Below are 25,039 nucleotides of genomic sequence, written 5' to 3' on the forward strand. Positions count from 1 at the left end.
TCTGCCAAAGATGTACCAGTAGTAAGAAGCAAAGCTAGAGCACAAACCCCATCTCTTGATGCCATGATTGCTTTAGTTTGGAGATGTAAATTCATCAGTGTGCAAAAGGAAAAGCAGTGATCCGCTATAACAAAATCAAATAGAAGACATCCGTAACTGTATGACTGAGAACTAGTCTTTTATTCTTACCATCAGACTTTTCTTTAAATTTTCACTAAGCTTTTATTGTTTATAGTTTTCTGAAGTTTTCATTAGATGTTAACATTCCCTCTGCAGAGTAGTATTGCCCCAGGCCAACTGCTTGTTCTAAGACTTAAAAGTCTTTCTTATAGTCTTTCCAAAGCTCTTTCTAATAGTCATGAGTTTATTTAAACAAAAATAAAATTTTTTTTTCAGCAATTTGAATTGGGTGGGGAGTGCTCACTTTGGCAGCATGTATACTAAAATTGGAACAGATTGGGTGGGGAAAATATATGGAATTAAGTAAATATAACAAATTTCACTGTTCTAACAGTGCTCTTATTCCTGAAGAAGCACATGAAATGGGCAAAAAAAATTTTTAAAGCCCAGATACTTAAGAATTTATACAATATTTATATGTAATGAAGCCAAGTTCTCAAAAATATAAAAAACTATAGGAAGTACATTTTAAGCAAATTCTTAAAAAAGAATATTCATGAAACCTTACTATAGGTTACTAAGATTTATTGTATCTGATTATAAATATGATCATTCAAAACATCTGCTTTTAGCTCACACTATGGAATCTAGTTTTTACCTTGCATCTGTCATGTGTGAACTTGTTATGGATATTGTATTTTAAACTGAAGAAACAGCTGCTTCAATAATTTGAAATGAATCCCCATGAGGATAGTTTCTGGGCTGATACTACTGCTATGTTACAATGAGAATGATTGTGTGATAAAATATATGTATGTGTTGTCTTTGTCTTCTATTAAAAGCCATTATCATCAGAGTATTAGACCTTTTGAATTAAAAACTATTTCTGATTGGATATTCAATTGCAGTATAGTTCACCTAAACAGGTACATCTAATATTCCCATACACTTCACAGAATTGCAGTATAATTCACCTAAACAGATACATCTAATATTCCCATACAGTTCACAGAAACACTACTTAATTTTCCTGCCTTCATAAGGAAAATAATTACTTTCCTGTTTTTAAATATAATTATTAAATGTTGTCTATTCCATGCAATGACTACATGCTTGTTAAAGATAATATATCCAAACACAATTAAAATGTAAATAATATTTTCTAATCCACAAAAATATGGTTGACTTTACTGAACAGAGATAATCATAACTCATAAATATTCTATTATAACTATAGAACTGTTATAATGACCTCTTTTAAAAATGCTTAGTAACACTATGGCATTTTCCATCCCCCAATGCTTCCAAATTCTTGGAATCCATCAGGGAAGAGAGGTGAGTAAAACTGTTCCCACTATTTTTCTAGCATGGAATAACTTTTTTAGTGAAGGTAAGATAGAACTCACTTTGACGATAGTTAATTTTAAAGCCAACCTAGTTCTCCTTCCAATTAAAGACGATTTCTTGGAATGGGCTTACAATTGTTGTGTTTTGGTAATTGTGTATTATTAATAACTGCATGCATAATTAAGGCCAGCTGAAAGGATTTGGATAATGCCGTTTTCTCTCTTTTATTTTGTCACTTTCTTTTTTCTTTTTTTTAAAGATTTTTATTTTATTTTTTAAGTAATCTCTATACCCAACATGGGGCTCAAATTTACAACCCCCAAGATCAAGGGTCACATGCTCTACTGACTAAGCCAGCCAAGTTCCCTGCCTTTTTCTTTTTTTAACCAGAAGATCCAACTTTTCCAAACAAACTGAGGAGTGAATTGGTCTGATTCTAAAGTCATTTCCAGAGTGAATGAGGAGACTGAACTCTGCACTGATCTTTATTCTGCTGGATGTTCAAGCTGGGGTCTCTTTACTCTGTGAGAGAGAACCGGGCTCGGCTCCCTTGGTGGAGGTCAGCACATCTGCCTCACAGAGCCCTCCCTTTGGCTCCTGCTTGGGCTTCCTTCACTTTCATTGCACCGGTCTCCCAAGGGCAGTTTGTTTTCGGGGCTAAGAGGTTGTTTGGATCTTCCAGCAATTTCCCAGTCAAGCAGTCTTTGTGTCCTTCACATTTTTTGACAGTGACTGGCTTAGGAGACAGTCCTCCCTTCTCTCGGATGGCCTCTTAACCTCTTCTCTCAGGCTGTTTTCTGACTTGTTTTCTCTTTGAAAAGATCACTTAAGATCCTTTCCAGAAGATCTTCAAGGCCGTCTCCACATTCCAGTGACTGGACTGTACCTGACCAGGAATTTAGGCAAACAGATCTGTATACCGTCCATCCAAAGGCCTCTCCCTTTGATGATGGCGGGAGGTCCCAGATGCTGATGAGAAAGCCTCGGGCTCTCACCAGCACCCCGTCTCCACATGCACCATTGGACTGATAAGAAAACTGACCCAGAAAGGTTGAGCAGGTTGCCCCATGTGCACAGGTGGTTAGTGATGGGACTCCAGACCTGGACGCTTTGCAGAGCACCACATTGTTATTTCTCATTCAGTAGAAGGGCGCAGGGGTTGTCTGACCCTGGATCTGTTGCCAAGTTTCATACCAGGCATCATAGCAGGCATGTAAATGCAGAGCGGATGATTATGGTGCAAGCCTGGAGATGTCCCTTTCCATTCATTCTCTTCCTTTCCTTGCTGGCTGGTGTGTCCTAGGACCCTGCCTAGAAGAGATGGAGTCCTGAAAAGATCAGGAGGTCAATAAGATCAATACAAGCACAGCCCGAGTTGCCGCTTTGTTGGTTATTATGACAGCAGAGTCTTGACTTAGGTCCCTAAAATAGTCTAAATGTACTATTGTCCACCGTGTTGGTGATACTGAAGCAAAAATGACTTTGGTCAGCAGTTTGGTATTTGCGTCACAGGTTCAGTGCGCGTAGCTGATTCACCTCACGCTTCAGCTGCCTGTGCCCCAGACCCTCCAGCGACAGAGGCAGGACAGGAAAGGAGTTCAGTGTGGACACACACCGTTGCACATCTGCTCACGCACATAAACATCAGCATCTGAACCAGGTTATGTTTCTGGTTGGATTCTAACACGAAGAGAAGGGGTATTTGATATTTTTTCCCATGTGTTTTGCTTCTCTGTGACCTTGCTTTTCTCACGAGCATGCACGTCTAAGGAACATCTTAAGGTCTGGTTATTTGTTTCATGAATAAGGTCTGTTTACTACCTACTACTAACTAAACCTCAGTAATCTCAACAATTGAATTACTGTTAATTACATAGTATTTATATGTGGATAGCCAGGTAGATCGCCAGTGAGATAAACTAGCATTTTTTTAGGGTGGTTTTAGGTTTAGGGTTAGGTTAGCCTCTGGTCCAACAAATGTCCCTCATCACGGAAGGTGAAGACCAGAAAGTGGTTTTAGATGGGAGAGTTAGAGAGGCAGAATTGCATTTGCCGCTGTAACTCTCAAATGAAATTCCTTGGGTATGAATATCCCACCAAAAATGTTTGTTAATTATTTAGTATTTTTTAATACTATATATATAGTATATATAATAATATATAACAATAATAGTGGTATTTTACCCTGGCTTATGCTTTAAGATATTTTCCGTTTATCGTCACACTCGGTTACTTTAATATCTATATTCATGTATGAACCCAACTAGGGAGCGATTTTATTGAATTGAAAGAGTTGTAAAAAACTGATGGTTGGCCTGGCCTGGCCTGACAGTGGTTTAGCTGTCACCCTCTAGTCTATTCTCCTGGCTCCTCAGAAGAGCTTACATGTTTCTAGAATGTGGCCCATCAGTGTTGCATTGCCTCTGTGTGTGTGTGTGTGTGTGTGTGTGTGTGTGTGTGTTGGGGGTGAAGGTTATTCAAGACACTGGACTATCCCCTGAGCTTTCGGGATCATCTACAAAACACAGGATTGCAAACTGATCTTTTCTTGGGGAAAAATGAGCACATACAGCATCCCAAAGCCAGATTCACAGGTTTCCTCATTTAGGCAGCCATTTCCTTTTTTATGGTTGTAAATTATACATTTTAACTATATGGTGAGTGTAAAAGTAATGAAAAGCCTCTGCCCTCAGAGAAATTAGAAAAGATATAAAGAAATAAGATATTAATAGATGTTCTTGCAGGAAAAACAAAACAAAACAGGACATTACCAGTGGTCTGAGCTGCAAAAATATGATAGATATACAGATGGATGGACAGGTAATGTGCTAAATATAGTTAATTAAGAAGAGTCTGCATATGTAAGAGCTTCATCTCTGCACTCCAGCTGACCTGGATTCAAATTATTGTTCTGTCACCTACCAACTACTTGACTTTGGGCAAGTCATTTAATCTCTCTGAGTTTGCCGCCCTACAAATTAAGGATAATTATGCCATCTACCTTTCTGGAAGGGTTATTTGGAGGGTTAATAATGTAACGTATAAAGAGCCTTTAGAACAATACTTGGCATGTAAAATATCTCAACTCACATTATAAGATCTGTATGGATTTCAGCTCATTTCTGTAATTACTGAGAGTGATTAGTTTTTTACTTTTGTAGATCAGGAGATTTTCATATTCGTAGAATTTTCATAACGATGCGAGGGTCAGACAAGTATTATTATTGCCAGTTTGCAGTTGAGGAAATAGATATCCACTCAGGGAACTGATTTGCCCAGGAGCGTTCAAGTCTCCCCACTAAGTGCAGAAGCTCCGTACTCACTGCCAGGTTCGGGGTGCCTTCTTAGCTGCCACTGTTTCCAATCACATTCAGAAAACAAGCACAGCTTTAAAGTATTGTTTCCTGGCCACATATATTGTTTTCACTGTATGAGATTTTTATTGTTAGAACTTTGATAGAAATGGTTTGGCTAAAGACTTTTCATCAAGTTTTTTTTGTATTTTCCTCTTAATCAAATTAAACGTTGCCTCTGCCTCTGCCATCTCATTTATACTAATTAGTGGCTTAGCATTAGAGCCAGGGTGACTTTAACCCTGATGATCATGACTTGGTTAGTGCACTACAGCTGGATGCATTTCTGAGTGGGGCTTCCTCCTCCCTGGTGGAGATCCTGGTGCTCTGGACCCTTTACCATCTCCCATGAAGTGGTCCTCGAGGGAGGACATCCCACAGCCTCTCCTCATACTGATAGTTCTGGGGGAAAGGACTGCCCCCAGCAGGATGGCAGAAAAGATGAGGGGATAGGTGTAGAATCCACCCTGTGTTCTCAAGGCAGCAGACTGTGACCCTTGCTTTTCCTTTTCAAAGACTGTGATTGCTGAAAGCTTTCTCCTCTCACCTCTAGGAGAACGATAAGCTTTCATCACAGACCGGCTGACATTTGTCAGGAATACAGTTTTACACACAGATGTATACTTCTGCAAAACATGATGAAAATTTTGAGTTGATGGCAAAATCTTGCTATCCTAAAGCTACTTTTTTTTTTTTTTTAAAGAAAATTCTATTCCATTTTATTTCATTCTGCCCTTGTGGCTTTGTCTTCCAAGTTCACTTTAAAAAGAGCTATGGAAAAAAAAAAAAAGAGCTATGGAAATTTTTCCAAGTCTTGAAACAATCCTAACCTAGCATGATTGTTATTTTCTTAATTTTATTTTATTTTATTTTATTTTATTTTATTTTTAGATTTTATTTATTTATTTGAGAGAGAGAGAGGATGGGAGAAACCACGAGAGGGGAGAGGGTCAGAGGGAGAAACAGACTCCCTGCTGAGCAGGGAGCCCGATGCAGGATTCAATCCTGGGACTCCAGGATCATGATCTGAGCTGAAGGCAGTTGCCTAACCAACTGAGCCACCCAGAAACCCCTATTTTCTTAATTTTAGTCTTTTGAAAAAGCATTGATGAGCTAGAGGTGAGACTTTAAACTGTCTTTGCAGTACTGCATTTTTTTTTTTTTTTAAGAGAGAGCCCAAGCAGGGAAAAGCAGAGGGAGAATGAGAGAGAACCTTAAGCAGGCTCCACGGTCAGCATGGAGTCCAACATGGGACTCAGTCTAACAACCCTGAGATCATGATCTGAGCCAAAGTCAAGAGTCAGACACTTACAAACTGAGCCCCCCAGGTGCCTCCTGCTGCATTTTTACTAGAATTTCTATCCTGCTTGACCTAGAGGGTCAGGTCAGTCACTGCTATAGCTCTAAAAAACAAGAGTAAGACCTATGTAATGGAATTATACTGTTTTATTTGTTTACTTTTGTATTACTTGTCATATACCCATTTTAGTAGACAGTTTAAAAGGATTCAAAGATAATATTTTGAAAGAGCAATAGCTCATGACATAGCACATACCATTTCCAGCAGTTTTGCACGTTTATATATTTGTAGCCCCAAAGTCGAAGTCCTAAACCTTGAGCCAGGCATTGAGTGTCCCTAAATCTAATATCTGTATTCTTCCTAGTAAGCGATATTTTCTTATATTTGCCATCCATTAATTCATCACATGGTGACTTTTTTATTAATATGTTGAACATTATTCTTGTGATACAAGTTTTTAAGAAAATACCCAATGTGATGGGGCAACAAGATGGTCCAATTGGTTAAGTATCTGACTTCGACTTGAGTCTTGGTCCCAGGGTCCTGGGCTTGAGCCCGGAGTCCAGCCCACGTCTAGCCCTGCATCATGCTCCACGCTCAGCAGGGTTTCTCCCTCTGCCCCTACCCCTGCTTGAACTTTCACTTTGTCTCTATCAAATAAAGAAATAAAATATTTTTAAAAAGAAAAAAAGAGGGTGCCTGGGTGGCTCAGTGGGTTGAGCCGCTGCCTTCAGCTTGGGTCATGATCTCGGGGTCCTGGGATCGAGTCCCGCATCGGGCTCTCTGTTCAGCGGGGAGCCTGCTTCCCTCTCTCTCTCTCTCTGCCTGCCTCTCTGCCTACTTGTGATCTTTCTCTGTCAAATAAATAAATAAAATCTTTAAAAAAAAATCGGTTTAAAAAGAAAAAAAGAAAGAAAATACCCAGTGTGTTGATATTTTATAATCCATTTTGTTTTGTGGTTTGACTATCATGTGGTTTTAATGTAATTTACCTTTGAAGAAATTAAGTGGAAGTTTTACAACCATGTATCTCTTAGAAAGTTCTTGAAAGTAAATGTTGACTTCTCTGGTTATAGTATAATGAATCCTTTTTTAAGTGATTAGTTTTGATTGGAAAAATAATAAAAAATTCTATATCCCAGAAGTGTGAATGTTTTGTAGTTATGTGGTTAAAAAGTTGTAACACCAGCAAAAGATAAATTTTAAAAGGGGAGGGAGTGCGTAACTGGGTCAGCCTGTAGAGCCTGTGACTCTTGCTCTTGGGGTCATGAGTTCAAGACCCATGTTGGGTGTAGAGTTTACTTAATAAAAAAAAATGTTAAGGGAAGGGGGAAAGACCTGAAAAACAATTCACTAAAAACAGTATGGGATCCTTACTCATTTGAAAAATGTGTTCAAACTCATTCTTAATTAAAGAAATGTGAATTAAAACAAAACTGAGATCAGATAGCCAGAGAAATGCACATTACTTTCTTGTGTGAGTTAACTTAACAGGAGATGTACCTCTAAGCAAAATGCTGAGTAGGTAATAACAGCAGTTAACTATAGGCCCTATACTGCGCAACAAATCTCTAAGAGTTGTTCGTCTTGTATAACAAATCTTTGTATCCTTTCACTAATACCTCCCTATTTCACACTCCCCTCCATCCACCCCAAGCATTCAACCCTCTGAAACCACCATTCTACTCTCTGCTCCTAGTGATTTGACTATTTTAGATCACTCATTTAAATGAGGTCATTTAGTATTTGTCCTTTTGTGTCTGGAGTATTTCACTCAGCATAACATCCTCTGGGCTTAACCATGTTGCTACAAATGGCACAATTTCCTTCTTTTCTAAGGCTGAAAAATATTCCATTGTATAAAATGTCATATTTTCTTTATTCATCTATCGGTGGATATCTAGATTGCTCCCATGTCTTAGCTATTGTTAATAATGCTGCAGTGAACATGGCAATGCAGATATCTCTTTAAGATTCTGGTTTAAAAAAAAAAAAAAAGATTCTGATTTCAACTCCTTCAGATGTAAACTCAGAAATGAGATTGCTAGGTCATATGGTACTTCTATTTTTAATTTTTTGAGAAATCCCCATACTGTTTACCATAGTGGCTGTAGTAATTTACATTCTCACCAACAGTATACAAGACTTCTCTTTTCTCTACATCTTCAATAAAACTTACCTTTTGGGTTTTTTTTTTTTTTTTAAATAATAGACATCCTAATTAGGTGTGAGATGATAGTTCATTTTGGTTTTGATTTGCATTTGAAAAATCAAATTATGATTAATGATGTTGAGGACCTTTGCATATAGCCATTGGCCATTTGTAAGGCTTCTTCAGAGAAATGTCCATTCAGATCTTTGTCCATCCTTCATTCAAGTTATTTGAGGTTCTCATGCTATTGAGTTGTAGAAGTTCTTTACACAGGTTTGAATATTAACCTTTTATTAGATAAACTTTTTATAAATATTTTTATCCCATTCCACACTTGATCTTAGCCAAAAGGCCGAGAAGCGATTTTATCCCATTCCATAAGTCGCCTTTTCATCTTATTGATGGTCTCCTTTGCCATGCAGAAGCTTTTTAGTTTGATGTAGTCCTACTTATGTATTTTTGCTTTTGTTGTCTGTGCTTTTTGTGTCATATTCAATAAGTCATTGGTTAATGGTCCCTTATAATCTTTTTTATTCCTGTGATATTTGTTGCGATGTCCTCTCTTTCATTTATGATTTTACTTATTTGCATTTTCTATCTTTTTATTAGTCAAAAGCTTTGTTGGTATTTATTTTTTAAGAAACTTAACTCTTAGTTTCATGGATCTCTTTTATTGTTTTGTATTCTCTATTTCATTTATTTAAGCTCTAATCTTATTTTCTTTCTTTTCCTAACTCCAGACTTAGTTTGTTCTTCTTTTTCTAGTTTCTTGAGGTGTGACATGAGTTGATAGTTTGAGATCTTTCTTCTTTTTTAATATAGATGTTTATTGCTATAAACTTCCTTCTTAGTCCTGCTTTTACTGCATCCCATAAATTTTGGTATGTTGTGTTTTCATTTTTGTTTGTCTCAAGATACTTCTGTTTCCCTTATGTTTCTTCTTTCACCCAAAGGTTGTTTAAGAATGTCTTGTTTACCTTCATGTCTTTGTAAATTTTTCTGTTTTCCTTTTGTACTGACTTCTAATCTCATTCCACTGCTGTTGGAAAAGATTTGGGGTGATTTCAAGTTAAGTTTTTTGTGACTTAGCATGAGATCTATCCTGGGTGTATGTTTGAGAAGAATGTGCAGTCTGAAGCTCTTGGGTAAAATGTTGTATATCTGTCTCTTAGATCCATTTAGTCTATAGTGTTATTCAAGTCTGCTGTTTCCTTATTAATTTTCCATCTGGATGAGATCTGTTCATTATTGAAAGTGTACCATCGAAGTCTCCTGTCATAATTGTATTGCTTTCTGTTTCTCCTTTCAGATCTGTCAGTGTTTGTTTTATATATTTAGGTGCATATATATTTATAATTGTTTTATCTTCCTGGTAAATTGACCCTCTTATCATTATATAGTGACCCGCTTTTTCCCCTATGGCAGTTTTTACTTAAAGTCTGTTTTGTTTGCTGTAACTATAATCACCCCTGCTCTCTTTTGGTTACAATTTGTATGGAATATCTTTTACCATTCTTTCATTTTCAGCCTATGTGTGTCCTTAAATCGAAAGTCTCTCAAAAGCATATAATGAGAACTTGTTGTTTTATTTGTTTATTCAGTCTGTGTCTCTTGACTGGGGAGTTTAATTCATTTACACTTAAACTATTCTTAGGCAAGTATTTACCTTTTAACTGGACTCCAGACCTTTTAATAGTCCATTTTAAAGTAATAATTTAAATCTAATCACATACAGAAACACTACACTTTTACTACCGCCCCCCCCAACACACACACACACACACACACACACACACACACAAGCTATATTACTGATGTGAGAATTTACTTCTTCTATACTGTGTATCCATTAACAAGTTTTTCTGGTAATAGTCCTTATTAATACTTTTCCCTTTTATGATTCAAAAAAAGCCTTCGTTAACACCTTGCATTCTTATGATGAGAATCATAAAAGTTGAATTGAGAAAATTTTCATCCACAACTGAATCTAACATCTTGATCAGTTGATATCAGATTTCATATAGCCCAGCGACATTAATAAAGTGGGGAATAATCAGTCTATTCACTGAAGCATGGGATTAGTGGAATCAAGCATTTTGAAAGTCTGTCCTTGAAGAGCTAAGATCTTTCCATGAGAACTCTACGTTCTTTAACTCCCATTACCATATACTGGCAGTTGCGTTTGCAGTTTGCACATTAAAGAAGACCTGAGAATGAGGGATGCCTGGGTGGCTCAGTCGGTTAAGCCTCTGCCTTCAGCTTGGGTCATGATCTCAGAGTCCTGGGATCAAGCCCCACATTGGGCTCTCTGCTCAGCAGGGAGCCTGATTCCCCTTCTCTCTCTGCCCGCCTCTCTGCCTACTTGTGATCTGTCTCTCTCTGTCAAATAAATAAATAAAATCTTAAAAAAGAAGAAGAAGAAGAAGACCTGAGAATGTATCCCCAAAAGCTTGAGCTTGAAATACAAGACTGCCATATTAAATTTTTTGTTGACATTAGTCCCAGTGAAGGCTCTGGGGAAAAAAAGTGCTGACTGTAAATATCTTCTATTTATCTAAATATGAATTTCTTAGGAAACCTGACTCTCTGTTAAAGGTATTTTTATTTACTTGGACCAACTTCTAAAATGCATGCCACGTTTAAAGTCACATAATTTCCTATATTATAGTTTGCTCCTTTAATATAAATCAAATAGATCTGAGGGAAAAAGACACTTAAAACTTTGTATTTAAGTATGAGTTATCTGATTTGGACTTGATTTTTCTTTACAAAACCCACACTTATTCAATACAGTCCTGTTTATCTACTTAGTAGTTTAGGGAACAATTTGGCAATTTTGTGGTTGGTAGGATTTCTGGGCCAGCTGGCTGGCACGGACCATGGGAAATTGGGCCTGCTGCTAGGTCCCAGGGGCAGGTGGTGTTGGGGCTATGATCCATTATCAGACCACATTGTTTTCAAGAACTTTCTAAAAAGTAAATAGTATTTTCACTCATCTAAACAGCAGATTTTTTAGGATGATTATTGCCATTAGCAGAAGGCATTAGAAAATACCTAGCTGAGTATAAAGTAATAAGCAACATGTACAGACTTGTCTTTGTAGTGTTTACAGTCTAATTTAAGTGGCAGAAATTAAAATATTCACATATGTAGTCATATATGCAATACCAAGACTTGTGAAATTAACTCTGACACTGAGCATCAGAGAGACATGTAAGACTTGATAAGACTACCTACCTACCTACCAGAGTACCTAATTTATATTGGAGGGTCTGGAAATCCCTCTCTTCAAAAGCATGTTTGAGCTTTAGACCTTAGATTTATTTTTTAAAGTACTACAAATAAAAGGTAACATTTTTTTAATGTGAGAAGAAATTTTATACACAAATTTTAAATAAGCAAATTTGGCATTGAATAACATATGAAATCTAAAACAGAATTAAAATGTAAAATGACATTTATTACTTTACTTTAAAAATACATGTTTAATTTAGAACATTTGCAAAATATATAAAAAAAAGGAAAAATTTTTAGTATCTCTTAATTTAAGCGTAACTACTATGGTATCTTATATATTTTAATATCTCCTTTTTTCTGTGAATAGAAATGTTTTTAAATGTGGTATCCTATTCAACGACATTCTACAATTTCATTTTCAGTGACATGTTTTCAGGTGGCACGATATTTGTGTGTGTTTCTAAGAAGTAATCTAATTTTACATTGTTTATCCTTTTACAGGCATTTGCCTGGTGGCCTGATTTATTGGCAGAGCATGCGGAGAAATTTTGGGCTTTATTCACAGTAGATATGGATACTGCACTGGAGGCCCAACCACAAGACTCCTGGGATAGTTTTCCTCTTTTCCAACTGCTCAATAATTTCCTCAGAAATGACAGTAAGCACTTGCATTTTCTTTAGTCTATGAGATGGGGCGGGACGGAGAAAATGCTGTGTGTGTGAATGTATTATGTGTCTAGAGCTCTCGCACTCACTCAGTGAGGCGGACATAGATAACATTAGTGTTTGCTCAGGCTCCCTGACTTTATCAGGCCTGGTTCTGGGGGACACCAGGAACATGCCCACATTGCTCCACGGGCCTCTGAAGCTCTCTTATTATATGCAACCTCCTGCTAACATAGACATCTTTCTCGTTGCACCTTGTGAATCAGAAAAATCTTCAAAGGTCAGCATTTCTAAAGCACTTGAGATACTTACGTCTCTGAAATGTGTCATTATTCTAGGAATTCATGCTTTGTTAAGGTTTCTCTACTTCATACGCATTCTGATAAGGGATTCACTTCCGCAGATGATGGTGTGGTATTGCTGTGCGGTATGGGTTGCTCTCTCAGTACTGAGACATTTAAGAGAATGTAGATATCCTCTATTGAGACATTTGTTCCCGGTGCAATGAGGTTTACGAATTTTCGGATGCGTGGTCTTCTAGCAGTCAGAACAGACCTAGCTTTACAACAGGATTTTATAGGGATATTTCTTAACATACAGATTCTTGGGCTTTTCCTGGGATGACTCTTTTTAAAATCTCCCTTAAACTCAACCTTGGGTCCTGCTGACAGCCTTTGCTTTAACACTTGCGTTGATCATAGAATCTCTAGTTACCTATTCTATACAGGCCTTCCCATTATCATTCCAAGTTGACCTCTGCCCTCCTCCTGCCCTCTGGTTGTGACTTGCTCTGCTTGATGGATGGAACAGCCTTCTCCCAGTGTGTGTTTTCTTCTCCAAGTCATTGCTGCTAGGTCATTCAGTTCTTCCTCACATGGTGGTGTTTCTGGGCCCATTACCCTTCCATTCACCTTCCCCTGCCCCGACCTCCCTCCAGTTTTCAGTATTGCTCTGGACAGTGGTGCTGTGGAGAACACGGTGCTCACAGTGTGACCCGAGTAACCCAGCCCCCCGGGAGAGGGGTCCTCACGCTGCTCTGACTTACCTGTGATACATTTCGAACTTGCTATATTTTAAAGCTCCAGAGCTTTTTTTAACTGCTCTCTCCCCACCCTGGGGAACTGCTACTGTGTACTTCTAGGTTTAACTTAAATCCATGTCTATCCATTTGTTTTTGCTTTTTAAAAAATTACTTTTTTGGTTTTGTTCATCCCTCCATTATTTCTTACTTTTCTTTGGTTGTTCGTCCCTTCGAATTTCTGATGAAACTACTGTTTTACTGTGGGGTGGGGGAAGCCACACTAATATGAGATTTTGTGTAGTATTAGACTTCCCATGGACATCGGATTTAGGACAGTCGGTCAAGAACCTCTGTTATGGTAAGAGAAGCGTCATTTTTTAGTAATCAATAACATGAACTTTGATGCCAGACAGATTCACATCTGTTTCTGCCACTTGCGCCTTGACCTTTGACAATGGCTCAACTTCTGTGGACTTTGGGTTCTTCATCTATAAAGGAAGGAAAATAATAGTACTATGGTGTCATTGGTGGTGAGGATTAATAATCATAGCAGCTCACATGTAGTAGAGACAAAATAAATATTATAGATACTAGTCTGGAACTAACTGAAAATTTCAGTCTTGCCTCTTTCGACCAGTTTCATCTCCTCTCCAATTTCATTTCCAAAAGATCCTATTAGAAAGCCAGAGAACTAAGCTCCGTTTCCTACTTTAAAGATTTAACCCCAGTGTCTACTCTCAGATGTTACTAACCCCACACTGAATTATCTGTATGTGGATCATTCGTTCTGCAAACGATGACCAGCCAGCTTTTAAGTTGTACTTTGGTTCCCTCTTGCCAGCTAGGGACCTTCTTCTTTTCGCAGTCTTTTAGCATCATTAGTTTTCTGCTAAGAATTATAACTCAGGTTTAATATTGTCTTAAGACCATAAACCTGGGCAGAAAATAAATACATATATTGTGCATTAGGTCCCTAACTGAGAGTAAATAAACGTAGGCTTATTTCTAGCACTGCTTTCTCCATTTGCATGAGAACTCAATAATTGACCATATTTAAATTTATTGGAGAGTTTATTCAAAGATGGGGCATTTATTAATGTTCAAACAGCAAAGATGATGAATCGTTTAACTTATTCAACATTTTGGAATTTATGGAGAAAACAAGTGTGGACTTCTTAAAAATTGGGGTTCGGGGAACCTCTACTGCAACTCTACTGCAACATCCTTTAATATTTGTTTTTAAGAAGAGTTCTTGCATTGCAAGTGTAAATTTATGAGACTTATATCACTAAGAATAACTAAGAACACTAAAATGCAGGACCTCTCACCCATGGGGCTATGGAAGGGGTGGCTCCCCTTTCTCCACAGCCAGGGTTGGAGGCCGAGATCAGCCCTCGAGGATCATTGTTGGGTGGCCATGAGCTGGCAGCTTTGTTTTCCTATCTCAGACCTCGTAGTTGCTGGGAGCCCCACTTGGTCTATAGCAGGGCTGCTGACCCCACAGCCAAACTAGGGTGCGAAGTGGCAGTGCTGGACATGAAACCTCTGGCTCTCCTGGGATAGTGCCAGACTCCCATGAGCTGATGCTGGCCTGCATTGCCCCAAAAGTAGCCTGGCCTCCTGCCTGCTCCAAAGACAGCACCTAGCAAATACACCTAAGCAGGGTTCTGCACAGGATTGCAAGGCATGGGGTGGTAAGGAAGAGCTGGGAACAGGTGCTAGAGGAGAAGGAGCACCATGCGCATCAGGAGCCAAGGAGGTCAGCCCTGACACGGGGGATGCCAGCTGTGAGTGCAAACCCCGCTTCTCAGCCCTTAGCTGTTATCAAACTGCCAGCTTGTGCTCCACACGGTTGCAAGTGGGAAGTTTTCTGTGTTGAAGTGCCTACATCCATCTTCCGACAAAATAATGCTTGAGACAAGTTTTCAAGTCTAACAGCTTTTCTTCACTAAGAAAAGTTCTGACATATCTTATTTTGTTCTGAAAGCAGTAAATCACTTTCTGTGGAACTGCTGGGGGGCGGGGGAGAAACCACTAAAATGAGAAGAGCAGAAATTTAGTTTTTATCTAGACCTGCAAATATTTAATTCAAAAGAGTTGCTTACTCCCTTTCCTGTTTTAAACCAATGTAACATCGGCTGCTATTAAACTCATAATGTGTAGTTGTATGCTGTTTTGTCCCACATGATTCAGTTAAAACATGGAAGCATTTATTACTGATCCCTTTTGAGTGATGTCAGTTTTGGGGTAAGTCTAGATCTTGGCTTTGATTTTTGCAGTAATTAACAGATTTGAGAAAACATCAATTATTTCAGAGAAAAACAGCTCCTCCATGTAGTGAGGTAAATAGAAAAGTTCCCCAGTGCCATAATTTCCTTTTGGTATGGGGAGTACAGGAGAGTCCGGGGAATTGAAATAGAATGTAGTGACTTTCATCTCAAACTCACAAGTTACTATCCAAAAACCAAGACCCCTGAGCATGTTAATGATCAGTAAAGCATACTTTTTTTGGGGGGGGCTATAAATATCACTCGATAATAATGAAGAATTGTTTAATAATTACATGCTTGTTTTATTAAATTCTTGAAGTATTCAAATAGTGATTTAGTGCAATCCAAATGTTAAATGTCAACCTATTGCTGCCCCCATATTGACCTTTTGGAAAGCTTTAGGAAAACATAAAACTTCCTCCGTTTAATTCCACCTGGAAGGAAACAGCCTTACCTCATTGCCATGGAATGACGGCTTTTACCACCTTGACCCAAATAACATTATAGCCCAAATTCTAATTAATTACAACTTTAGCCACGACTAATAGAAACGGACCGCTCTGCAAGGTCCAGGCTTGGAAGAGGAAATATTTTGCTAGATAACAATGTTTGCTATAACCTCACATGCAGTGCACAATGAGTTATATAGATTTTAAATGGCTTTGATTTATGATAATGTTCCTGCTTATGTTTGCTTTTCCAAAATAGAAATTACTAACATATCTCCAAGTAGTTGGAGGTATTAGTTAGAATTTTTACTTTATTTGTGCCACGAAAATTTGGTAGCCAAGTAGTTTGGGGTTTTGTTTTTTAACGAATAATTCAGATGTCCCCGCTGGTGGTTAACCATCTTTCTTTTATTAAAATCATGATGCTTTGATATTTTAAAATGGGTGTTCATCTTTTGGAAAGTAGACAGGATTTTTGACAAAGCTCCTCGTTTTCCAGCCGAGGAAACTGAATCCCTAAGAGGCAATGTGCCTGGGTGTGAGCTTGCTGGCGAGGATCACTGGGTGGTCTCTGGTTCAGTCTGGGTCTGCACTAAAAAAAGCAGATTCTGGGGCATTTATAAAACAATATAATCTTTTCAAGGAAGAGAGGAAATTCCTTGAAGTTTTATTTTTACCTTAGAGAGTTCTCAGAAGGTCCTTGAGTTATGGGGGCAGGGGAAGAGAGGTGGTTAAAGGGTACAGAAAGAACCAGAAAATGGTATATATTGTCCTGTTGAGTACATGATGAAACGTCCGTGATGACAGTGCCAGGGACTAACCTAATGAGTGGGGGGGGGAAGATTCAAGACAGCAAATTCAGTTTCTATTTTAAGGAGAAGAAAATTCTGCCGGTGGCCTACTTCTTTCCTTAGAGTTGGCCATGATTAAGGAAAGTCTTAGCCTTAATAACCCTTGGAGATGAAATGTGGTGTTTCCTCAAGGGAAGAGTACCAGCTGCACCATAATTTTAACAAGTTTCCCCAATCTCCTGCCCTTCACAGACTCACCCACTGATTCCCAGAGCAGGACTGATGATGAAAACAAACTCCAGCTCCTTGATTTCTGTCCAGAAAAGACAGCTCCTGCTTGTCCCTCCGTCCTCCCTCCATCCACCCCAATCCACTACCCCCCCCAACTAAAGAGATAATTAAGTGGGTAATCACTTTAAATGGTATCTAAGGAAACAGTTTTGAGAAAGAGATGTATTAAAATTGAGAGAAAATAAATGTTTTCATAATGAAGCAATTAGCATGCTAGCTAAATGGTGCTGTGTGACTCGAAAGCTAGCACAAAAAGATTCTACCCTTGCCTGCCATCTTCTGCAATTGTCCTGTCGATAATAAATATGGCAAGTGACTGCTTCTGACAAATGAAAGCCATCTGCAAATGGCACAGATCATTTCTTTCAGCACTCCTGAAAGGCAAACCCTTGGAGCTAGTCACCTTTTAATCTGTGGATATGTTAGCAAGTGGCAAATGACCATTCTTTTGGGAACGGATTCCCAAGTGAAAAATAACCACGGTGCTTCTTCTTTAATTAACAGCCTTTTCACATTGCTAGCACATTAAAGCCATCCTGAAGAACACCCGTGCTTATATAATCAATGTCACAGCGTCTCTGCCTAAACGAATAATAAATGTTCGGGCTCTACACTAAGTGAAAACCTATTCTCCAAGACTTTCACCTTCATAAAGATGGGCTCATAAAGATCGAAAAAAGAAAAATGGGAATGTGGTCTCATGAGGATAAAAAGGCTAGTGTTAATAATTAACAAGGAGAGTGAAGTGGAGTCAAATTAGCCATAATAGAGCCCAGAGTGACTGGCAAAGTCACCTCTCATTATCAAAAAACTCATTAAGAAATGAAGAAGTGGAAATCCCGCTGGGTTATTCTCACACTCAGGCTGTATCAGAGATTATTTTTCAGATTTCTTTCAAATGAGGAACTGTTAGGTCACCATATTGTATATGAGGTTAATCTTCAAGCTTTGAAATATGGAGGGCTGACACCTGCATGTTCCTCTACCTCAAGCGCTTAAATGAGCTGTGCCTCTGAAATTCACGAAGCGGTGTTTATAGATAGATCTGTACGTAGATCTACTAGGAACAATGCAGGACGGATAGGACTTCTTGACTACAGCAGGGCTGTGAACCAGCCTAGTTTTATAGATGGACCCTTCTTTAAATGATGAGATGACCACAAAAATGCGAAAATTTACTTCCAATTTCCAGGTTGACTGAATTCAAAATTGTACATCAGAATCTGTTTTGCCAGAGCGTATCAGTAGGAAAACAAGGAGTCGTTAGCTTTTTCTTTTTCGTTGGGTTCCACAGTGTTGTTCTAGGTTCTTTCCGACGTGTAGATGTTTTAAATTCTTAGTCTGCTTCTTATATTTTCGTACAACTTAATGCCTTCAAGAAAATAACCTGCTCTAGAAGGCCTATGTGTCCTTCACAGTAGATCGGCAGAGACCTCTGTTTGGTCCTGGAGGCTGTGAGCACCAAGGACCCTACATCTGGGGGCTGTTGATCACGTTACAGCCATTCTCAATTGTTTGCCTCGTCTAGAGCGAGCAGCGTGGAACATAATCCCAATCAGAAGTTTGTACAGAACTGGAATAAAATTTTAGACTTTCCCCTTTGGCTTTTAAATTAATCTCATAAAAGACAGCATGAGAACTGCAGGACTGTGAGACTTCTCCATCTTTACGCTAAGCCTTGGTTAATGTTTGTATTGTTTTTTACTGAATTAATTCTGTAAGAAATAGGCGCTGAATGCCTAAAATCTACGAATCCCAATCACCTTGCAGAAACGGATTAAAAACATTTCTGGCCCTTGAAAAGCATATCATCTAGTAGCGCGTATGGCCACATATACCCTACCCACTATAATGCAATAATTTATAAAAATATAACTCAATTACATATACTGTACTAAGGATTTTTTAATTATAGCTTTAAACTTGGATTTGTTGGATTTTGAGTTGTTGTCCAAAATATAGAAAACATTGTAATACCAGGGCTTTCATTCCTTAGGTAGGTGGATGGGTGGGTAGGTAAATAAGTAGATCATTTTTAACAAGTGAACACAAAAGGAGGAAGCGGACATGGTTTTAGGAGGTTGTTATGCTAGTAAGTGTGCAAATTAAATATTACCAAACTATATAAATTTACCTATCAGGGCTTTAATTAAAAGGAAAATAAAACTCAATGAGTTTCCTATTCTACTTAAAAAGCATACTCTCTAAGTCTCCTTTAGGCAGTGGGTTTTTGTCAGTATTTATTCAGTAAACACATGTGTATTGAGTGCCTAAATAATGTGCCAGATTCTTGGCTGGATGCTACTCCTAGATCTCAGGAGATTTTTTTGTTTGGTTGTATGAATTTTCTTCCTTTTACATAAGTGTGTTCTAGGCTGCAATCTTCCTGACTTTTCTCCTAAAACCCATGTTCATATTTTCAGTGCTAGGAATCTTCATTATAAGCATTTGTCAACATGGAAAGTGGCCTGTTAATTTTATACCTTTATCCAGTGGGCTTTCGTTGTGCAGGATCCCTATAGTTTGTAGTCCCTTAAATAATTGTTGTTTTGTGGCCAAGTCTTGTTTTTAGTGTGGTTGGTGTTGTTTGTTTTGCTGGTCACGAATTACTAGTTTCTTCTGAAATTTAGGTGGGAAAGTCATTCTTCCTAGTAATCCATTAATGCTGACTAATTGGAAAGGGGTGGCATACTATAAAATTGGGTTACATGGGCTCAGGAGTCAACAGCATATTTTTACCCTAAAAAGAATACAGGAACTCTTTTATCTGCTTGTTCTTCATTTATCCCATGATTATTATCTCAGTAATTATTATTAATTGGATCATAGTTTAAATTCTCAGTCGAACTCTTACTATTAGAAGCTTCTGACAAGTACTTTTGTAAACGTAAGACTCTTTTTGGTATGTAAATAATCAACACTAATTTCTTAATTACTGGGATGCTCAAAATAATTGGGCACATCTGCATTCCTAGTTTACCTTTTATTTAAGCCTTTTGCTTTCTTCTGCCATTTCTAATTGCACTCTTGGGCTTGATGTCCCTGATGCTTCATTGATGCTTCCTTTTCTGACAAGGTGATATTTGGAAACGTGGAATCTTTGGGTGGAAAAAAAGATGATTTAACAAAGTGGATGCTGGTCCCCCACTTACATTCTTGCCAGCCACTGTTTTTGGCTCCTTCTGAGCGGTCCTTTCGACTTCCACACCTCAGGTAGAATGTCAGGAGCATTCTTGCATAAGGCCACACTGAGAACTTGCCTCTTCCAATGAATTGTGAGAATGGGTGCCTTGGAGAGGCTTGACTGGGACAGGTGGCGGCCCAAATCACAACCTATCCTGACTAAACCAGATGGAGAAGATAGAAGCACTCATTCTGGTGCCTGGGGCTATGTATTAAGAGGGCTTTTGACAGTGTCTGATAGGAGCAGAATGCAAACTGGCATATGGGCAACTGAGAAAAAGAGCATACATTTCCATACACAAGTACAGCGCATGTGTATTTCCCTAGCCCTGCCTTTTGACACCATGCTTTCTCTTGTCCTTCCTCGCCCCTCTGCAGATTTTCTTTATTTCTCCTCTTTTCTCCTCTTCTCTCTGTTTCTCCCTCTTTCTTTCTTTCCTTCCCTCCCTCCCCTTTCATGAGTCTAATTACCAAAGAAATAATACTGCCAATTGCCAGTTTTCTGAGACTTTGGAAAACGGGTCTATAATTTGATTTTTTTAAAAAGTAAAAAGGAACACTACTGAAACATGAGCAGAATTTGGCCAGAATTAGGCATTTGTGACCGGCCTTAGGAAATATAGGAACATTCCGTTTTCTCCCCCTATCTTCAGGATGTGAAAGTTTGCTGTTAAGAGTCATGACTGAGCAGAAAAAACCTCCCTCTGCCACATTCATTAAAATATGAGACCTAAAATAGCCAACATTCATATCCAGCAGAATTTCTAGCAGTCTGATCTTGGACATGGATCAAAAATAGATGTTCATGCCGATATTATTTAAAACTGCACATTCTATGAAGAAATATGCATAGAAAATATGAAGAAATATGCAGGCTTCAGTATGTATTCTTAGACAATTTCCTGAAAAATAATGTGGTCATCTTAATGTTGTATCCATGTAGTTATTCATTCAACAAACATTTGAACACTTGCTTGGAGCCAGACATTTTGCTGGATACTAAGAATACAGATACGGTCCCTCCCTCAAAGACCTTACACACTTGTAGGAAGAAACAGAAGCGTCAACAGGTGCAGAAGCATGCTCTGGACCACAGTGGAAGCCTGCACAGGGTAGAGAGTAGACAGATGAAACCAGTAACTGGGCAGGGGGACAGGAGAACAAAGCATTTCCAGAAGAGTTTGGAGGAGTTAAGTGTAGACTTGAACTGAACCATGTGAATCATTATGGCTGGACCACAGGAAATATGGGGGTCAGGCCACAGAGATGAGCCACCAAGGTCATTTTTAAGATAAATCATAGATGGCTTTCCTACCAAGCAAAGTTTGTTAGAATTTGTTGTGATGATCCACCAAAAGATAATCTTTCAGAAGGACATTATTAGTTTCATATTTTGGCAAGCCTGTCTGCTTTGAGATTTGAAGAAGATGGTTGACAAAGGGAAAATTGGGATCCTGAAGACCAGTAAAGAGATTGTTGCACTAATCAAGGCAGGAGATGAGAAGATGAGAAAATTAGAAGTAGGGCAACAGCAGTGGTGCTGAAGAGGAAGGGACGTGTTAAGAAGGACATTAAGGATACAAAATACGCTGAGCGATGGGTATTAGAAAGGACATTTGTTATGATGAGCACTGGGTGTTTTATGTAAGCAATGATCAACGAATTCTGCTCCAGAAACCAATTTTGCACTGTATGTTAGCTACTGTATGTTAAATTTAAATTTAAATTAAAAAAAATACACAGGTCTTGATTACTAATCGGATATAGGAACTAAAGGCCAGGCCTGTGGTATAATCACTGGGTACTGATATATAGTGATCTAGTGGACAATCTGTTTTCACTCCCATGGTGGGAATACAAGAGAAGGAGGCTTATTTAACAAGTTGATGAATTCAGTGCTTATCAATTATATCAAAAAAGAGAGCTCTTGCTAGAATTACATTTGAGTCAACTGGTACTTAATCTTAGAATCATTATGACATTTAATAACAACATTGAGTGTTGATTCTCCTATGTGCTTCTTCATTTTAACAAACTAAGTATGACTTAATAGCCAACATGCATAATCTCTAAGTGTATAATAAAGAAGCATTTGAATTGATGAGGTAGAGTACTCATTTGTATTTGTAAATGTAATAATTTCTTAAGTGAGCGTGTCTTGGACTAGTTAGAAATAATGACAGTGCTTAGTGGCACCTATCAAGATGTAGAGCCTTTCGGTCTTTCTGTTTTTATTATTAGTAGGCCACATAAATTAAGAGTTAGGCTACAGTCTAGCTGTGTAGCAATGCAACGTTGTCCAGCTTTCAATATATATTATAAGCACATTAAATATTTTCACAGCATCAATTCATTTTTCAGCTCTCTGAATATAATAGTTTTCTTCAGTCTCTTGACTTTTTCATAGTGTAACTGAATTTTTCAAAATTCTAATTGTAGAAACATAATTCATCTAAGATACAGAGTAACGCATTTGTCATTTGCAAGGCTTTTTTCTACCTTAAATACTCTCTGCATTTCTAGGTCTTAAAAGATGCTGATATACTGCTGATAGGTTGGGCGACTGTATGAATGGCTCGGTGGATAGATAATAATTTATGGTAATGTAAATTGTGGGGTGATGGTAATATAGTCTATAGAGGTTAAAAGGGGCTCTTGTTCTGTTGTCTGATAACTAGATGACTTTACCACATGTCCCCAAATTCTCTGTTCCTCAGCTTTCTTATTGATAAGATTAAAAAAAAAATAGTGCTTCTCTGATAGAATTTTTGTGATGGTTAAATGAGAGAATGCATATAAAGAACTTAGTCCCATGCTTGACACTCCAAAAATGCCGGCAAGGAGGAGGAGGAAGGGCGAGCTCTTAAGTGGAGAGCCAATAAATTCAGATATGGGCATATTTTTTAATTTGCTTACCACAATGATTGAGGTGGTTTGAGTGAGAATATTTCATCCTTATTGTTCAGTATCTTATTTAGGTGACATTTGGCAAAAGGAACTGAACTGCATGATCTATACAGTACATTCTAGCTCTGTGATTGAATCTCCAGGAATAAATAAAGCTCCTTTCAGTGTGCTAATGAAAACATCATTAAGAGGAGGGCACGTATTGCATGGAGCACTGGGTATGGTGCATAAACAATGAATCTTGGAACACTGAAAAAAAAACAAAAGAAAAGAAGAGAAAATAAAAGAAAGTACTCCAAGAAAAGAGAACAGGTTATTTGTGTTTAAAGGCCCTGAAATAATAAAAACATAAAATGATTTAAAAAAAGATAACATTAGTCTCCTAAATAAGACATTTATCTTTAATTATGATTATCATTCCCACTTTAATAGGAAATCTTTTAGCATATAGATAAGCCAGAAAAAAATGATATAACCACAAAAAATACTAAACTAGAGTAACTAGAATTAGAAAAGAAGAAGTGTTGTCTTTTCCTCTGTATTTAAAATGGTTCCCTACCCTACTTCTATGTGTCTGTAGTTTTCCAGCTTCTCACAAATTTCAGAATCCATTAAAACAATATTAATGCCACTGTGGTAAGCATCATACACTTTGCCCAAGTTTTAAAACACTGTTTAGCTTTTGGGCTATTTTTGCCCTAAAGAAGATTACGTGGAGCAAGTGGCATTTAGCTGCGTGTTTTATGAGGCATTACTTTGAAATTTCTAGTGACTAGATTTCGTATAGAAGCATATACAGCAATTCCGAGTCATAAAAGTGAATGGGATCCCTGAGAGACTTTTCCCCATCTTCCGCCTCTGCTACCTTAATCCAGGTCACCGTCACCGTCATCATCATCCTCATCATCCTTTACCTGGTCTATTGCCATCAAGCACTGAGCACGAACCATCTCCTGGGCTTACGCCCTTGGTCACCTACTCCATTTTCCACACAGCAGCAAGAAATAATTTATATCATGGCACTCCTGTGCTTAATAATACTAAACATAATGATGCTTCCCTTTGTACTCAGTAAAACCCCATACTTCTCACCATGTCCTACTCTCTGGACATAATCTTGGACTGTTCTCTCCCCTCTCTCACTCTACTCCTGCCACACTGGCTTTCTCGTCCTTCTGGAAGTACACCAGCTTGTTCCCTGCCTGGAACTTTCGTACTAGCTATTTCCTCTGCTTGGAGATCTTTCCTCCAAATCGCCTGTGAATGGCTACCCTGTCACTTAGGCTCAATTAAAATACCATCTCTTCAGAAATACCTTTCCCAGCCATGATGTATATTTTTACATGAACCTGTTCTCACTTTGAGAGTCCAAAAAAATTACAGCTGGGTTTAAGATATGTTCACTTGAGAAACAAATATGTACTATCATCTAAAAAGTTACAAATGACTTATTGAATATTACTTAACATTACTTAGTGTTTTCCTACAGATTCTCTATTCTTTCATGGTACAGCTTAGACACATACTGACTGTCTTGGTCTGTTCAGTCTGTTATAACACAATACTAGAGACTGGGTAGCTTATAAACTACAAGTTTATTTCTCACAGTTCTGGAGGCTGAAAAGTCCAACATCAAGGTGCCCACAGATTTGGTATCTGGTGAGAGCTTGTTTCACAGATGGCCGTCTTCTTACTGGGTGCTCACATGGTGAAAGGGTGCGGGATCTCTCTGAGATCTCTTTTATGAGAGCACTAATCCTGTTCATGAGGACTCTGCCCCCATGACCTAATTTCCCTTCAAGGGCCCCACCATCACATTGGATGTTGGAATTTCAACATATAAATTTGGCAGGGGGGTGGGTGGGTGTGACACAGTCTATAGCTAGCACTGAATTTTTTCTAATGAAATTGCATCCTGGGCATAGAAAGCACCCACTTTCTGGTATAAGGAG

At 38.2% G+C, this 25,039-nt stretch overlaps 1 protein-coding gene across 5 annotated transcripts in view; it reads left to right on the plus strand.

The window, feature by feature from the left end:
- The window catches only part of LOC111151929 (calcium dependent secretion activator 2), a 532,957-nt gene that overhangs the window by 444,595 nt on the left and 63,323 nt on the right, over nucleotides 1-25,039 (plus strand). For 4 of the 5 annotated variants that reach the window (XM_022510148.1, XM_022510149.1, XM_022510145.1 and 1 more), the window contains one exon: nucleotides 12,011-12,167. In XM_022510148.1, coding sequence (XP_022365856.1) covers nucleotides 12,011-12,167 — 157 coding nt within the window. Of the gene's footprint in view, nucleotides 1-1,446; nucleotides 1,456-12,010; nucleotides 12,168-25,039 lie in introns of all 5 variants that reach the window. The other variant, XM_022510146.1, reaches the window with a different exon arrangement.

This window comes from Enhydra lutris, unplaced genomic scaffold, assembly GCF_002288905.1.
Source record: "Enhydra lutris kenyoni isolate GAN:26980312 unplaced genomic scaffold, ASM228890v2 scaffoldscaffold27, whole genome shotgun sequence".
Taxonomy (NCBI): Eukaryota; Metazoa; Chordata; class Mammalia; order Carnivora; family Mustelidae; genus Enhydra; species Enhydra lutris.